Source organism: Oryza glaberrima, chromosome 6 (genome assembly GCF_000147395.1).
Source record: "Oryza glaberrima chromosome 6, OglaRS2, whole genome shotgun sequence".
Lineage (NCBI taxonomy): Eukaryota > Viridiplantae > Streptophyta > Magnoliopsida > Poales > Poaceae > Oryza > Oryza glaberrima.
This window is the reverse complement of record NC_068331.1, coordinates 3,819,564-3,838,181: the sequence shown is the minus strand read 5'-3', so window position 1 is coordinate 3,838,181 and position 18,618 is coordinate 3,819,564. Positions and strand designations below refer to the sequence as shown.

General features: G+C 43.0%; 1 protein-coding gene across 1 annotated transcript; it reads right to left on the bottom strand.

Annotated features, from left to right (window-relative positions):
- Positions 1–15,327: 15,327 nt before the first annotated feature.
- Positions 15,328–17,908, bottom strand: LOC127777531 (protein SRG1-like). The gene is made up of 4 exons (XM_052304139.1): positions 17,587–17,908; positions 16,742–17,001; positions 15,986–16,316; positions 15,328–15,729 (listed from the first exon to the last, which is right to left on the bottom strand). The coding sequence occupies exons 1-4, from the start codon at positions 17,812–17,814 to the stop codon at positions 15,484–15,486; spliced, it is 1,065 nt and encodes a 354-aa protein (XP_052160099.1). The 5' UTR covers positions 17,815–17,908; the 3' UTR covers positions 15,328–15,483.
- Positions 17,909–18,618: the final 710 nt, after the last annotated feature.

The window sequence follows — 18,618 nt, the reverse complement described above, 5'->3', positions numbered from 1 at the left end:
TGGAAATTACTAAGGAGTTAGAACTCTTGTTAATTTTTCTCCTAAATCTCTATAAGACCATCCATTCCATAGGAATTTTAAAATAAAAAGATAAAATTTAATCCTTTATTTCAAATACCTTCGTAGGAAGTTATCTTGTGTGATTAAAATCTTCCAAGTTTCTAAAGTTTCTGGTATAAATTATAGGGTTGCTTAGAATACTCTTGATATACACTACATTGTCATTCTTGATAAACCCACAATTTTGGGAATACTTAACTATTTACTACTTTTTAGATGTGACAATTAATCATTTATCATCTGAATCTACATGTCATAGATGTATGAGGATCTACATGTTATTGATATATACGTAAGTGATAAATGATTAAACGTCAAATGTAAGAATAGCAAATGGCTAAATGTCCCTCAAATTTAAGTGCCCCTTTGAATCGTAGGAATGAAAAAAAGGATGAATAGGAAAAACATAAGATTATGATAGGAATGTAAGTGTAAAACAGATGATTGCAAAACACAAGAATAATTGTTTGATTGGACCACATGAATCGGATGAGCGAGATAGACTCAAAGGATTTTTACCAAGAGGTTGGACCTCTTGCTAAATTTCCTCCAAAGTCTATATGCAATAAGCCATTCCATAGGAATTTTGTAGGATTTAGACAACTTCAATCCTTTGACCATAAGGATGTCAACATAGCGAATAGTGCTAGTATTTTATCAATTGCATTATCAAGTGTGCTATTTTATCAAAGTCACACATAAAAATGGCATATCTTTTCCCAGTGCGGGGAGTTGGAATTAATTATTGGAGAATAGTAGGGTGTGAAGTGTAAGGTTTGCATCACTGTACTTTTGTAATTTTGCTGGTGAGGTGGGGTGGAATTTGTGCGCTTTTCTTGGGGTCCCTGGAGGATGCAAGTGGGGCCCGGAATAAAATATCTTTCTTTTTCACTGATATGGGAAAGACTAGAAGAATTTTCAGATCTACTAGTAGTGGCATGTTTGCCCTTAAAATGGAGTGTAGTACAAAATTGCTGTTGAACATTGCCGGTGAAATTGTGAATGCTTGTGGCAGGAAGAAATGTGTGCGAAATGTACAAATCTATGGTTTATCATGTGTAATTATGGCCGGTTTGGTTTGAGGCCTAAATTGGTCTTATCAATATTTGGCAATTTCAATAGTGTTTAGTGTCTATTTGGTTTGAAACCAAATTTTGGCATACTTAAGAAAATAGGCCATTTCAATAGTTAATTTAGGCTATTTTGACTTCAATCCAAACATAACTTTACCTTGCCAAAATTAGCCAGACCAAAGCTTGCCAAAATTTGGCATTGATAAAAATTGGTAAGGCTAATTTATGTCACAAACCAAACCAACCCTTAATTTTGCACTGGGCCTCATTCTTTTCTGTTATATATTATATATTATGACGAGTATATTACTTAAGCCCTAAAAAATATAGTAATATATGTTTCTTAGATAACATTTTAAAATAACTTTTCAACTTTATAATAGTTAATATTAATATATTCGTTTGTACCCTGGAAATATTGTCACAAAATCATATAATATATTGTTCAGTCAGATTTAAAAAAACTAGACCATTAATGTAATATTGGCAACAAAATTGTCTACACCCCACTCTATTGTTCCTTGTATCAGTTAGCTTACGGTTTAACTTAACTGACGATCCAACTTATCAACGACCAAATCAAAATCCAATAAGACTCTGAATGGTCAGTACTATTTTTCCACCAAATTCATACAAACTACTGTAAATCCCCCTGAATTACAAACAGTACATTCTCAAATCTCAACAGTGAAGTTCAGAGCCCCTCTCACTCGATTCGAAAGGAAATCGCGCGTAGCTCGGTCACAACTAACGCGTGGACGCGGAGACAAATCCGATTCGTCTCAACTTGAATTGGGGCCAGGGGCGTTCGGTCCAACTAACGATCGATCCCCCACACTAACAGCAGCAGCAGCATGACCATCCCCTTCCATTTCTCTCCACGATTAGCCCACTGACACCACATGTACAAATCTGCAATTAATTGTATATGATTACCCAACATTATCACCTTGAGAAAAAACTAACAGCTCTTGGCTTTACATATGTTGTCACCTTGAACCGTAATTTACAGCAAAATGTGTAATCCTTTCAAATTCAGACAATGTTAATTGATCTTGATGGTTAAAGGTTAAAACCTGACACAAACAACTGGGACAGCGCAGTACTATGAATTAAGTAACCTGGATCAAATTCTCGTTTTGTTCCTTTCTCTGAAGCCATGTAGCTATCCTAGTAGTAAATTAACAGTAGCGTATTTGGAGGTTAGGGAGTACACGTCAGAGAGTGTTGCCACGCTGGTTAGTTTAAGGATTGCTTTCTTTTATAGCTGGGCTTTTCGGTGCACTGATCTAATTGCTTTGATGGGGATCTCCTATCCTACCCACCTCACCACTGTTGGGTGATATAATTCAGTGGTTGTTGCATGAAATGCCTTTTTTTTTTGGCTCTTTGAATTTGTATTATTGTTTGAGAAAAAAAAGTTGGTTAATTAGTCATATTCTACTCATTATTCTAGAACTGCATTGTCTATGCATTTTGTTCAGAAAATCTTCTCAGTTATGGTACACTCATTCTTCTATAAAAAACCAAAAACAAAAGAAAAAAAACAAGAGTAGATTCTATTCAATGACCTCTCAACAACAATGAGCTTCTTCTTTAATTACTTTTAATTTTTAATGGATTCATAAAGGATAACCAACCAGGTTAAATATATTGTCCTGTTACTATCCTTTATAAGGCCATCATAGTATGAAGATAAGATATTTCATGGACATCCAAGATGAGCACTCATTAATTAGCTAGTCCTTTTTTCCTTTTTGGATGCCTTAATTTCCAAGTTAAAAGGCTGAAAGCAGTACGTGCTTACTAATCACGTCTCAACAACCTTAATCTCCATCACCTCTCTTGAATCTGCAACGGATCGGATCTCATGTATATGTTGGCACCAAAATCCAGTCCAGCGTTTCCATCATATCCCAACTCACGGAAGTAGGAATAGCTGCATCGCGTGATCGATCAGTATCACAATAATTTTGGGATTTTTCATTAGTTCTTGGGTCGAAAGCCATTGCAGCCTCGTCACACCTGGCTGTCACACACACACACACACACAACATGTGGGAATCGGAAGAAGAAATCTCAACAGCAACACGGGAGATGGGAAAAAAAATTGTCAGGTCAGTAGATCACCGACTGCAAAGAACCAATGCAAGGAGAGCGAAGCGACCGACACTTTGCAGCGGCAGAGCACAGCATCTGATCGATCATGCGGTCGGTCGCCGGCGAATGGATGCCGTATAATTCGCGTGGGGTTTTTGACGCGACATGTGAGCTATCGGCCGCCGAGACGAGGACGAGACGAGACGAGATCAGGAGAGACCACATGATTGGTGGCCGGGTTGCATGCTTGCACGCCACGCGGTTGGCAGGCAGGCGCACGCCGGGCGGGGCATGTGTGATCCGGCCATTTTTCCGAACGGGAAGTGAAACACTGAAACAGTGAAACTACTCCCGTAGTACTCTGTTCAAGTGCACGGTGTCATCCGTCCATTGGTGTTTTTTTTACGTATATATTGATAGAGCAGGGAAAAAATAAATACAGATTGGTATTTACCGTGCATAATTAAAATGAGGCCCAGAAAAGACTTTACGGAATTCCTCCCAAAGCGGTAAGCTCTCTTAGGCTAGTCGCCCCTGCAGTCATCCAAGTGGCCGCTACTTCTTTAATTTTGGCGAGAACGGTTATTAGTGGTTGCATCTTGCTCCGAAAGATTCTTATGTTCCGTTCGCACCACAGCTCGTAAGAGATGAGAATCACTAGGGTCTTTATGACTTTAATCGGATTTTGCATACTGTGCGTAAGTATGTACCGTAAAATGTTAAGAATTATGAAACTGAAAGGAGTAGGATTAGACGTGTTATTACGTGACTACGTGAGTCGATCGATCAAGTAGCTGACTTTGCCAAGTTGCCAGCCACTCACTCACCACTTCGCAAGCAGCGGGAGAATGTGGCGCGGCCAACTACCTCGAGGCTGCCTGAATTTGCTGAAGCAAAGAGCGCGCACATGCTTGATTCGAAATTGCTAAACTTCATGGACCTAATTCGTGGGTGTACAATACTACCAGCCTAGCTACCAAACTGAAATGTAATTAATCCCAACATGCCACGAATTAATAATGTACTAGTACTACTACTATCATTCATTCAAGCACTACTGTTAGGTGTAGGTTCACCAACAATTTTCAACAGAGATCGGCCGGCCAATCAAATTCGTGTAAAATCTCCCGTTGGGAGAGGCGACGAAATACTGCAGCTGCATCCGCGCCGTGACGCCCGCGGCCGGCACGCTCCCCACCCCAACACGGCATGGGCATTCAAGCCTTTTTTGCTCTCAGCCTGACCACCGCCTGACCGTGTGGGGTTGTGGTAAAGGGCCTAGCTTTGATGTCAAAAAAATCTAACCCTAAACCAAAATTTTGGTATAGTTGTCAAAATTTTGGCAGAATTTTTTATATAGTTACCCAAATTTAACAACAAACTAAATGTAGCTGTTTTTTTGGTAACTTTACCAAAATGGTAAGGTTGAAAATGACATCAAAGTGAACAGGCCCAAAATTGTCATAGGTAGGAATGAGAACTGACAAAAAAGAAATGCGGATATTAGGGAAGGATCTAAATATCAAACAATAAGAAGGGATGGGGCTTCGAACCCAGATCGTCTAGCCCTCCACCTTGTAAAACTAGTCGGAAGACCTCTGGGTGTTTCTCGAGATGAAAACGGACCGATTCAAGAACTTACTTGTATAGGTCAAATAAGTAATAACCCGTGGATTTTCGTGCCATGATCCAACTTATCGTATCTAGGGATTTAAGGAGGTTGATCCATAATTTTATAGATCAAATTAGTATGTAATCCATGAGTCAATCCGTAGGTTACTCACTAATTTTTGCTTATAAGCGGGCTCCGCGGGTTCACAGGCTTGCATTTCGCAAGCGCCAACACAGACATCGCTGCCAACTTGCAGAAGCTACACCTATCTGCACGTATACCAACTCTGTTTTTTTCTGCTGCTGTCCAACATGTCCAGCCATGACGATTGAGTGAATTTTTTACATTTTGGTCCTTTTTGAAAACTTATTTTACAAATAGACCCCTGGAAAAACTTAAACCTAAAATGGTCCTTTTTGGGGCGCCAGAGTTACTGGCGCCGTACCCCAACATGGCAGCGCCAGCCATACTGGCGCCGTGCCCGTGCCACCGTGGCCCTAGGGCTGGCGTGGAGGAGCTGACTGGGCAGAAGTGGGGCGCCAGCCACACTGGCGCCGCCCCTTATACCACGGCGCCAGCATGGCTGGCGCGCCCCTTCTCTGTGGGCCGCCCCCCTAAACCCCGTGGGCCCCACCACCTTTCTTCTCCCCACTCCCATTTTCGCCCAAGCATCAGCCCGAGCTGAGCAGCAGCAGTTCTTCCCCACTCTCTCCCCCTCACCTCCCCACCTCAAATCCACTCCATTTGAACTTGTTTTTCGCGGGATTTTTTGTGGAAATCGAAGAGAAAGGTAGACTCCTCCATTCCCCCCTCTTTTTTTTCGTTTTTATTGGTTGAATTTGTAGATCGAAGGGTAACCCTAGAATCCCTTTTTTGCCCAAATTTGTGATTTTTAGCATTTGTTCTTAGGATTTACTTGTTGTAATGCTACATGTTTGCAATGTACTCATTGGTGTCATGATTTTTTTAACCATATATGTGGTAATGTTAATATTTGGATTGTTTGGTTGGATGGATGGATGAAAAATTATGGTTGAGGCATGAAAGTAATTTTAATTTGATGGACTTGATGCTAGAGCCTATAGGTTAAACTTTTAACCATTAATTATATGAAGGGGAGAAAATTTTAGTTGCATTATAGAAATTGATTATAGTTAATTAGAACTAGGTTGGGTTGTATGACGGAGTATTTGTAATATTTAGATGTGTAATGCACTAGTAAACTTGTTGATAGTTGTCGGTAGATTAAATATTTTTTTTTGGAGTAGTAGCTTTGGGATAAATTAAGTTATGCATTGGTTATAATACGTCGGTTTGGACTACGTTTAGGAATGAAGATTTAATTTATGTTGCAAATTTACATTTGATTTTTTGGTGTAGATGGATAGAATTGTTCGTGTTTACTACGGTGGTAGAATGGTGGAACCTTATGTTGGTGCACATGTTGAGTTTGAGGATATGTCATTGAAGACCATTTTATTTCCCACCCACCCAACTCTAGATGAACTAAGGTCACGAGTGAAAGAAGTTCTTGGATGGACCGAGGATAATGTGGAGATTTGTTTTTATGGGAGATACGATGTTGGTCAAGGGCATAAGTATATATTAAATGTAATAGGTCAGTTGGAATGGGAAGTTTATTTTGATTTGGTAAAAGAGTCTCAGTTTAGATCTCTAGAGGTGTTTGCATCAAAGTTGGTACGTACCGTAGAAAATTTGGATCTAAACAAATCTCCTTCTTATCATTACATTGAGAAGAATTTTGTGACATATTCTTCTCGTCGTGGAGGGGGTGCAAGTAAGACTGAGTTGGTACGAGAAGACTTGGAGGGGGAAGAAAATAAGAAGAGACCTTTGCTTGGAAATGATTTAGGGGAGGTAGGCCCATCAAAGAGACATTGCGGTAGTGATGATGTGGATGCAGCGAGGGAGATGAAAAGGGAGTTAGTACAAGAGGGGCTTGATCTAAGTGAACATTTGTCGGAGAGTGTGCATTGGTCGTTGTACGGAGGCAACCGTGAATACACGACGGAAGTAGCAAGCCAATATGTGAATCCAGATGATTACTTTTATGTCGAATTGAGTGGTGGTCACGATTCTGTCTCAGTAGAAGTCAATAGAGAGGAGGTTGACGAGGAGGCAAGTGTTGAGCAATATGATGTTGAATTTGCTGAAGACTCTGATGATGACCGTCCATTCCCTCCACTAACTAACAATGACAAGTTAGCATTAGAGGAATGTCGTGCGTTTGAGAAGGTGTTTGGGAGGAAGCCGGACATTCCTGAGTTTAGGGACCTAACACATGCCCATGGTGCAATACTAGATGGCGGCATCAACCTAGATCAGTTGCCAGAACCATTCCAGGTGGATGGTCTCAGAAAGGGTTTGGAGTTCCCATCCATGGTCGCATTGAAGCTATGGCTTCAGGAGTACGCCATCGTGCACCATCGTCCATACCGTGTTGTCAATTCTGCCGCAAACAGGAGGTACACTGTTAAATGTGAAAACCCACGGTGCAAATGGAAGGTCCATGCAACTAAGAGGTCTAGTGGCACGTGGAGGATATCACGGGTTGGTAAGGACCATAGTTGTGCTACTGCCGAAGGTTCAGGGAGCCACCGGCAGCTGACATCTAAGTTCATAGCAAATAGGTTATGCAATGCCATAAAACTGCAACCTACACTCTCTGCTTCTGCGTTAGCTTTGTATATATTTGAGGTTTTCCAGTATAGGGTGAAGTATGGCAAGGCTTGGAGGGCACGAGAGGAGGCTATGAAGCTCATTTACGGTGAATGGGGTGAAGCGTACGTCCGTTTGCCCACTTTGCTGCAAGCCATTAAGCAGACAAATCCCAGTATGGTCTACCACATCGATACTCATCCTGATCGGGTTGTCAACGTTGATGGAGTGACCAAGAAAATTTTTATGCGTGCATTCTGGTGCTTTGGTCCTTCCATAGAGGCTTTTAAGCATTGCAGGCCAGTACTAGCTATAGATGCAACCTTCCTAACTGGGAAATACGGTGGTGCCTTGATGACTGCATTATCAGCTGATGCGGAGGACCAACTTGTACCTTTAGCTTTTGCCTTGGTGGAGAAAGAGAATTCACGAGACTGGTGCTGGTTTATCGATCTTGTCCGACGGGTTGTGGTTGGGCCGCATAGGGAGGTTTGTATTATCTCAGATCGACATGCTGGTATAATGAATGCCATGAGGACTCCTGTTCCAGGATTGCCACCGGTTCACCATCGATGGTGCATGAGGCACTTCAGTGCTAATTTCCACAAGGCCGGTGCGGACAAGCATCAAACAAAAGAGCTCCTAAGGATATGTCAGATTGACGAGAAGTGGATATTTGAGAGGGATGTTGAGGCACTAAGGCAGCGTATTCCCGAAGGTCCTCGTAAATGGCTTGAAGATGAGTTGTTGGATAAAGATAAGTGGTCTCGTGCATACGATAGAAATGGCCGCCGGTGGGGTTACATGACAACCAACATGGCCGAACAGTTCAATAGCGTGCTAGTTGGTGTTCGTAAGCTTCCAGTGACGGCCATAGTATCATTTACGTTTATGAAGTGCAATGATTACTTTGTGAACAGACATGATGAAGCAGTGAAGCGAGTCCAGTTAGGGGAGCGTTCGTCCACCAAGGTTGATAGTAAGATGAAGGTGCAAAAAAGTAAGGCGAACAAACACACTTCAAGGTGTTTCGATAAGCAGAAAAAGACATACGAGGTCACAGAGAGGGGTGGTATAACGCGAGGCGGTGTTAGATTCGGCGCAAGAGCCTTCAAAGTTGAAGGTGAGGGGAACTCATGTTCTTGCCAAAGGCCATTGCTGTACCATATGCCTTGCTCACATCTTATCCACGTTTATCTGATTCATGCAATTGATGAGGAATCTCCCAACCGAATGCCGTATCATTTCTCTTCAAGAGCCGTTGTGAACACATGGGCAAGTCGCTTTGAGCCATACCTCGACCCCACACAGTGGCCACCGTATGATGGTGAAGAATTTGTTGCTGACCCAAATTTGAAGATTAAAACAAGAGGGAAGAGGAGATCGAAGCGATTTAAGAACGAAATGGACTCGGGTCTTGGTGGTTCTGGAAGGAAACCACCTTCATGTGTTCAACTTGATGGTGCGCCGGTGCAAAATAGATGCTCGTTGTGTCACCAGGAGGGTCACAAGAAACCTAAGTGTCCTAAGCGTCCAAAAAAGAAGAAGTCCAAAAAAAATATAAGTGTTACGGAGGTAAATATTTTGTTTTCCTACTTAAGTCAATGCATGTTTTATTCTTGTCTATGTAATGTCTATTTATTTATTTTGGATTATCGCATTCATTTTCTTTTAATGTATGTCATATTGGTAACTAACGGTGAATTTATTACTTTGTCATGTAGGATGGCCGAGGAGGGACAACCACCGACTTACCCAGCCTTGGAGGCGTACTACGAGGCCCGTCATCGCGGGGCTGCGATCGAGGCGGGGAGGGTATGAATCGACATTAATTCACTTGTACACAAGTATCGGTAGTGTGTGTTTGACATTATATTAACTAATTGATTTACAATTGCTATTGCAGGTACTTCAACCACTCCGAGTTAGAGCTCATGCCCCCCCAGTGTTCGACGATAGGTACATCCCGTACCTAAGGGCGGCCGGGTTGCTCGGGGTGGCCTTGGTCGTGAGCAGAGGAATGCCAGTGTTCAACACTCCTGCGTTGACAGCACTTGTGGACAGATGGAGGCCTGAGACACACAGCTTCCACCTCCCCAGTGGTGAGATGACCATCACTCTACAGGATGTGGCTATGATCTTGGCCCTCCCATTACGGGGGCATGCTGTGACGGGCAGGACAGAGAATCCTGGATGGCGTGCACAAGTGGAGCAGCTGTTTGGCATTCCACTGAACATTGAGCAGGGGCAAGGGGGCAAGAAGAAGCAAAATGGAATACCCCTGTCTTGGCTGAGTCAGAACTTCTCACAGCTTGACGACGACGCTGAGCCATGGCGTGTTGAGTGCTACGCCCGTGCATACATCTTGCACTTGTTGGGAGGGGTTCTATTTCCTGATGCTGGGGGTGACATTGCTTCGGCGATATGGATTCCTTTGGTCGCCAACCTTGGTGATCTGGGCCGTTTCAGTTGGGGCTCAGCAGTGTTGGCGTGGACATATAGACAGCTCTGTGAGGCCTGTTGTCGCCAGGCACCATCGTCCAACATGAGTGGTTGTGTGCTATTGATTCAGCTGTGGATGTGGTTAAGACTACCGGTTGGAAGGCCTAAGTGGAGGCAAAGCTCCACTACTTGGCCCTACAATGAGCCAGACATGGAGAAGACAGTGGCCTACCTTTTTGAGAGGACAGCCACTGCACATGCTCACCGGGATGTGGCATACAAGCATTATGTCAATGAGATGGACTGCTTACAGCCTCAACATGTAAGTACTTCCAATATCACTTCTAGTTAGACATTTACTTCTTTAATTGAGATACTAACCAACGACATCTCTTCAACTTTTGCAGATTGAGTGGTTACCATACCACACAAATGAGGCTTCAAGCCTGACCCTGAACTCGATGTGCAATCGAGACTCTGACTACTTCATGTACCAGTGCCCATTGATTTGTTTCTGGGCAGTTGAGTACCACCTTCCGCACCGTGTCATGCGACAATTCGGGAAGAAGCAAGACTGGCCGGTTGAGGACATCTCAACTGGAGTTGAATTACACAAGTAAATATTTCTTATCTTTGTTTTGCTTTCATTGTCAATGTTCAATTTTGTACCATTTAACCTTTGTCGATGCTCACTCTTGTTTCATCACCTTCCACTTGTCTAGGTATGACAGGGTGAGAACAAAGAAAGTGAAAGACTGGGGGCTTGAGCATAACAGATACATTGATGAATGGAGGACAGCCGGAAGGAACGACAGGTACATCGAGAATATACACCAAAATCATTTTTTCTCAGAGTACCTTCGTTGGCTACATAGGACATATAGACTGTTCCTCCGCCCTACTTGGACGGAAGCCGACATAGAGGATGACCGCGATTCCGATGAGGGGCGGAATCCCTATGATGTCCGGACTAGAGTTGGATATCAAATGGAGCACGCCCCACTTAGAGACAGAGTTGTAAGTTTTCTTGCATTTGTTAAAGTTATTTCCATTTACACCCTAGACCCTAACATATACATTCTCACGCTTTCAGTCGAGAGAGCTCCTCAGGAGTGTGAATGAAATGGGGCATGCCCTCCAAGCTCCGAGGGGTGGTGAGGACACAGAGAACACACTCCGCAATGTTTTAGAGGTAAAATTTATTTAGCACTTTGCATTACTTGAGTTATGCCTAACAAACTTCTTTTTTTTAAAATGCAGAAAGTTCGTCAAAGGTGCCGGAAACTTGCAGCAAGATTAGGTTGCAGGTCGGTTGGATTGGACGACGTGTACCAACCGCGGAGACTACCACCACCACTACCTCAATCCGCGCGTCCAAGTACCGCTCGACACTCCATCAGGATAGAAGAGCGTGAAGAAGTTGGTGGCTCGTCATCGTCACGCATTCCGCAAGGGAGGGGAAAGGGGAAGGCGCCGGCTCCACCTAGCAACGACGATGACGACGACGACGAGGAGGATGAGGACTACGTCGCACCAGACGCTGAGGAGATAGACATGTCGCAGCTTCCCGACGCGCCTCAGGGGACGCAACCCACGCAATACAACTTGCGATCCACTCGGGCAGCGAAAAAGAGGTAAAATGAGCTTACCATTCTCAAATGTTATTTGATTTCCCTCATTTTGTTTTTAAAATGTTTTAAACACTGGATTTTCAAATGTAGGTACACTCCGGGCTCGCAAGCTATTCGGCGCCAACGGAAGAAGTGATTTGTATGAAGTTAATCTATTTGTTGGTAGTATGACATGTGTGGTGCACTATGTGATATAAAATGTGATGGACTATGTGAGGACTATGTGATGGAGTTTTGACATTGTTTCATGTGTGGAATATGTGATGGACTTTTGGCATTGTTTGATGTGTCGAATATGTGATGGACTTTTGGCATTGTTTGATGTGTCGAATATGTGATGGACTTTTGGCATTGTGATTTGTGCAATTGGAACTTGTTTTAGTCTGTATGATACTGTGAATTGTGATTTGAATTGCGAACTGTGAATTGGTACATTTGTGCAATATATATCTTCAATTTGCAGGGAGGCAGAGGCGCCAATCATCCTGGCGCCGCGGTCGGGGAGGGCGGCGCCAGCCGTAGCCCGGAGGCAGAAGGGTTTCGGTGGGGGACGAGGGCGGCGCCAGACACCCTGGCGCCGTAGTCCAAGAGGGCGGCGCCAGCCCGGGCCCGCCAGCCTTTGCCCGGAGGCAGAACAGACTTGGCAAAAAAAATTTGGGGGGGGAGAAAGTTGGGGGGGCCGCAGAGGAGGGGCGCGCCAGCCATGCTGGCGCCGTGGTATGAGGTGCCGCGCCAGTTTGGCTGGCGCCCCCGTTCTGCCCAGTCAGCACCTCCGGACAGCCCTAGTGCCACGGTGGCACGGGCTCGGCGCCAGTGTGGCTGGCGCCGCCATGTTGGGGTACGGCGCCAGCCGCTCTGGCGCCCCAAAAAGGACCATTTTTGGTTTAAGTTTTCCCAGGGGTCTATTTGTAAAATAAGTTTTCAAAAAGGACCAAAATGTAAAAAATTCAGGACGATTGACGATAGGTAGATGGATCATGGGATGTGTTCTTGGTTTGGACGTCTAGCCATGAAGATGATGAGAGCCAAGGAAAAAAAATGCCAAAAATGGGGAGACGAATTTCGTTTGTTCAGGCTCCAGTAGTTGCAGGCATGCAGAGCAGTGCTGAGTAGCACTAGTGACTAGTGAGTGAGCGTATGATGATGTATTTCTGAACAAACTCTTAACAACCGTAGAAGAGTGTGTTTAGATTCAAAGTTTGAATCTAAACTTCAGTCCTTTTTTATCACATCAACCTGTCATACACACACAACTTTTCAGTCACATCATCTTTAATTTAACCATAATTTAAACTTTGCGCTGAACTAAACACAGCCGAAGTCCTAGTCACATGGATCCTATTTATGGGTACTAGTACTACTAGTAGTGATTAGAAGCAACTTTCTTAAAAGGTACGGATTAGTAACACATCGTTTGATTAGATAAGCTGTCATGGCATGCGTTTCCCACAATGTCACGGATGGGAGCATAAACAAATGCCGTAATACCTAGCTAGTTTATGGTTTATGGTTCCCGGCCCGTTGATTAAAACTGTTGTGGTGGAGGTGTCATCTGCACATGATATGTTCTTCCCTCGCATAAAATCAGTATGTAATCACTCTCTGCTCCATCAGAATTCAGATCTCTCTCCTGCACTACAGCTAGATCCACCATAGTAGGAGCAAGGATATAGTAGTAGTACTAGTAGTAAGATGGATGGCTAGATCCAGTAACCTCACTGCTCCCTCCATGTTCAAAGCTTTGCTGCAATTTGTCCCGACCTATCCCATAATTGACATATAAAATTTTGCAGAGCAGAGGTGCTGTCTCCCGGTGCATTTGCAGCCTCGTCAATGTCATGCTAGTATAAAGTCATGTACTAATGTTGCATAACCAATCACCGGTGTTTTACGACGTTGATGATCGACCATAGACGAGGGTTTATAAAATCGTTTGGAGTGAGGTTGCTGCCACCCCATGATTTTGGTATATCGTGGTTCTAGAAACTGAAAATATTATCGCATGGTATATCATTGTTTTAAAAACTGGAAAAGTTACCTCATGTGATAATAACCACTATAATTGTACGATTTTATAAACACTGCCATAGACTAGTGTGTTTGTGTCCATCCAAGCCTTGGAAAAATTCTTGGATCCTGCCGTTTCTTTTTTTTTCCTTTTGGTATTTCTTTTACCCGTCCTTAACATGTACTTCCTCCGTCCTAAAAAAAGACAAACCATAGTTTACGTGTCTAACGTTTGACCGTCCGTCTTATTTGAAAAAATTATGAAAAAAGTTAAAAAGATAAGTCACGCATAAAGTATTAATCATGTTTTATCATATAAGACGGACAGTCAAACGTTGGTACGAAAAACTAGGATTTGTCTTTTTTTTTTTTTTTTAAGAACGGAGGGAACTCATTGCTGAATAATTGCATAGGTTTGTGTTTGTTGGCGTCACTGACGTTGGAGGCACGCATGCACTTGCCTTTTATCCTTTTTCCCCTTCTTTTTTGCCGTGTCGTTTCTTTTCCGTTCCGGCGGCTGGTTGCAAAGGGGGTCCTGAGCGAGACAGCGACATTACCAGTACCCATATGGCCGTCACGGACGTGTATTTATCATCACTGGTGAAACTGCCCAACAGCAGCAGTGCCGGATGCACGCACTCTAGAGTTACTACCATCTGTTGACGCAGGAGCAGGGTATATTCCGCAGGCAGGTCGGGTTCACACCTCCAAGGCTCCAAGGAGAGAAGGGAAAGGTGAAAAAAAAAATAATTCAGTAAGAGCAAGTTTAATAGTATAGCCCACTACTAACTTCAGTTCATCTATAGCCAATATAATAGTTAATTCATACAATAGTTGTTTAATATATTATTAATACCTGATTCTACCTATCATACACACATTATGTATTGGAGTTCGTGTTGCAACTGGCTACATATCTGTAGTCCGCTACTTTTCTATCTTTTTTTTATCTTTTTAAAATATATGTTTATAGCTGGCTTATAGACTGCTGTTGTATCTGCTCTATAGACCGGCGCCGCACGATACGGCGTTTTTGCCGTTTTCCCCCGGGCGCGCGGCACGACACGCGGGTACGCAGCCCAACTGCGTGTTTTTGCTCTGGTTTTCGCGTGCGCTCGCGTACGTGCACGGTTACGCCTACGCGCGTGGGGCGTTGGTGTTTGTCGATGCCGGCGCGGGCGGAGGCGGAGCCGAATTTGTGGTTGTGCCCCAACGCCACGGCGCGCCCGTACGTGCGGCGCGGCGTGCGTGCGTGCGCGTCTCTCTGCTCTCCGGGGCTCCGCGTGCGTGCGTGCGTGCGCGCGCTCGCGCGACGAGACGAGTCTCGATCACGCGTAGCGCGGCAGGCGCGGTGGGGATGGGCCGGTTTGGCAGGCCCGGTACGATGCTCTGGCACTTTCTCGCTGGCCCAGCGAAGGAGCTCCTCGCGGGCCGGGAACGGATAGCAATTGGACCTGCTAGTTTCGGCGAACTACGGCCTGTCACCGACTCACCGTGCGGTGCGGACGCGACTCGATGAGCTACTAAATGCAACTGGATATGTCCCCCAGTTCTAAATTAAGTTTACGCACGTAAAACAAGAATACATGTCTGTTCAGATTGTAGTTAAAATAAACTCAATTTAGCAATATTGTCAAGTTTTGGCAAGATTTCTTATTAGTTTGGTAAGAAACTAAATGGATGCATATATTTAGCAACTTTTTTAAAAAATGGTATGGTTTAAAATAACATCAATCTTACAAAATAGCATAATTCGTATAGACGAAAAAGTACCATTATAGCCTACTAAATCGATGGCTCATATAGTTTTTACAAGTAGTATAATACTATCAGTAGAAAGTACAGTAGTACTAATAGCACTCTTTGCGGTTACCCTTCGTTAGATCTTCAATGAATCGACAACTCTACCACCACGAGAGAAATGTTCATAGTGTCCAATCAGCAAGTCCTTGCCCTTAATTCCCCTGTACCGTGCTGATTGTTGCTTCAGCCCCAGCAGCTCAGCTACCGGCTCTATCTCCTTCTCGCCATCCACAGCGTAGAACATGGCCACCGACATTCTCTCCCTCTCTGCATTTGTCACCACCCTATGCAATGGAGCCCTGAAGGTCCCATTGGTCATTATCTGCAACAAAAACAATGGGCAAACACAAATTAACCATGAACATATTTGACCACATCACACATTGTTTTTTCATCAAAAATGCAAAGTGAGAATTTTGCTTAGGTGTTCATGTATGTAATATGGGTAATTTTATCATCCTTGAAAAAATTCCGGGATGTACTATACCTTCTAGTATAAAATTTGGTATCTTTAGGTAAAAAAATAATCTCGAGGTACTTTTTCGAGGATCATAAAATTTCTCATGTAATATAGTTACCTCCAGTGTAACACCAATGTTAATCAGAAGAGAGTAATCTCGCACAGCTGGAACACTGTACCATGTTCCATCTCTAAGAACTTGCAGGCCACCGACTTCTTTGTCAGTGAGAAGAACGGTGAGAGCACAGAGGTCAGAGTGAGGCTTCAGGCCTAACACAAGATCAGGTCTTGGACAAGGAGAGTAGTAGTTGAATCTGGCAGTAGTGATGGCCCTGTCGCTGAACTGGTTGAGGAGGCAATCCTCATCAAGCTCCAAGAGCTTGGCCAATGCGAGGAGGATATCGTTTTTGACCGTCTTGATCTTCAGTGTGTACTCATGTAGAATATCCCTGCAAATATAGCTCTCAAGTAATTCAGTGAAACCGACTTTTTTAACTTCTTTTTGGAGTGAAAAGAGTGTGAAATTTCTGAAACCTGAAATTCTGCTTGAGCAGGCACAGAAGTAGATGAATTATGTTTTGCAAATTGACAACAGAGCGAAATATTTTTCAGTGAGCACATATATGCATAATTGTGAATTTGTAAGATGATTGGGGTGTTTTACAGTGCTCTTTACTGGTAGTGAAACCAATCTAGAATATTCATTTTTTTCCAATTCAATAAATCATATTTATTTATATATACTACCACATCAATTAGTGGTAGTAGAATTACTTTTTTCTACTGGTAGTAGAACTCATAAATGAACGGTTTATATCTTGCTAGTATAATACGATTAGTAAAGAACACCGTAAAAATACTCGAGATGATTTACCTAAAAGATTTGGGATGTGTGGGCCAAAAGGCTAGATTTCTGTCACACTCTGGCTCAACCTTGAGATGCAGCCGATCAGACCAATCCAGGATCTGATCTTTGGTTTGCACAGGATCATTTCCATACCCTTCTATCTGAAAACGCTTGCCATCAATCAGGTTGCTCAGTTTCTTCTTCTCTTCAACTGGCTGCCGAAAAAATTCCCTCGCAGCCTCGATCACAGCATCGATCAGTGAGGTCTCAACGCCATGGTTAGAAACCTAATCACACAGACTGTTAATTACTTTTTTTCGCCGGGTCGGCAAACAGCCGACAGAGTATATTAAGATGGAAGAGACTGTTAATTACTCGTCACAAAAAGAATAAGAGCTTATTCCGTTCATAGGATTTTGAATAAGATGTCACATGCACTCTATTCCTTAGGAATTTTTTCTCGAGATCTCACCTCATGCTAAAAATTCCATGGAATTAACTTGTAAGACTACAATCCTTAGGAATTTGGTAGAATCATTCCTATAAAACGAAAGATGAATATAGGGGAAAAAATTTCTAAGGATTCGATTCCTACAATAATCTTATGAAAATCTTCTAAACCGAATGAGCCCTAAGGTGCAAGTGCAAGTTTTTTTTAACTCATCACTGGTTCAAAATCATCATATACTCTGACAAAAAAATAGGTTTAGGCTGTGTTTAGTTCAGCGCAAAGTTTAGATTTTGGTTGAAATTAGAGATGATATGACTGAAAAGTTGTGTGTATGACAGATTGATGTGATGAAAAAGGACTGAAGTTTGGATCCAAACTTTGGATCTAAACACAGCCTTGGAATGAAAGATGAGAAGATCACCAGGAAGAGGCCCCAGTTCTGCAGAGCCGACCGCAGCTTGGCAGCCTCGTCGGCACCGTCCGATCCTGACAGCCGGCCGAGATCGATGGTCGGGATGGGCTCCGGTATCTCGGCGCCGGCGAGCTGGTCACCGCCGGCGAGGTCTTGCAGGTACCGGCTCGGTGGCTCCTGCACGCCGGCGGCCAGTTCTTGCACTATGTTTGGCAGCCTCCATGGCTCGTCAGCCATTGGAACTTGTTGGATATTCTTTCCCTGCAATCTGTTCGATCGGTTTTGCTTGCTCACTTGATGGAGCGAGGTGATTTCTTGAATTTTGGCTTTGCACGCTTGCACTAGGCAAGATGGATAGATTGAAACAGCTAGATTTTGAAGTGTATATATATGTATAGATGGGATTGTTTCGTCATTGTGTACATGATCATCTATGAATAGACCAGCTACCAACCACCTGCACTAACAGAAAATATAGTAAAAGACAAATGCACATGATGAGAAAATATATTCTTTGACGAATCCTTTAAAGGTCAACATATTTTGGATGCAATGGCTTTTTTTTTGGTTTTTATTCATATCGTAACACTCTGAATTTTCGTTTCAACCAATAAAATGACATCAAAATATAGTTATAAAACATTATAGAAAATATCTAGTACCACGGAAGACATTCGCTAGTCATTACCCCGTAAAATTTCACATCAGAATTTGATACACGAATTAAGGGAAAAAAGGGATAAATTCAACTGAAAAAATTTCTCAGAAAGAAATGCAAAAGAAAAGGCGAACCATTTGCAAAATTTTTTGGAGCTACGCTTGACTCCTAGTGGTGTGTGTGGAGTCTACCTCAAGATCCCGTTTTTGACTCCTAGTCACGCACACACTTATTAATTACTCATTCTGTTTTTTAATAAGTGACACCATTAATTTATACATGTTTGACCATTCGTCTTATTCAAAAAATTAATGTAAATGTATAAGATATAAATCATGCTTAAAGTATTTTGAGTGGTAAAACAACTTAAAAAAATAAATTAT

Bases quoted from the DNA above. Each gene is read 5' to 3' on its own strand.
- LOC127777531 (XM_052304139.1), bottom strand. From the start codon at position 17,814: ATGGCTGACGAGCCATGGAGGCTGCCAAACATAGTGCAAGAACTGGCC. The intron at 16,317-16,741 runs GTAAATCATCTC...CTATATTTGCAG, and splicing joins ACACATCCCAAATCTTTTAG to GGATATTCTACATGAGTACA. The intron at 15,730-15,985 runs GTAACTATATTA...TTTTTGTTGCAG, and splicing joins ACATTGGTGTTACACTGGAG to ATAATGACCAATGGGACCTT.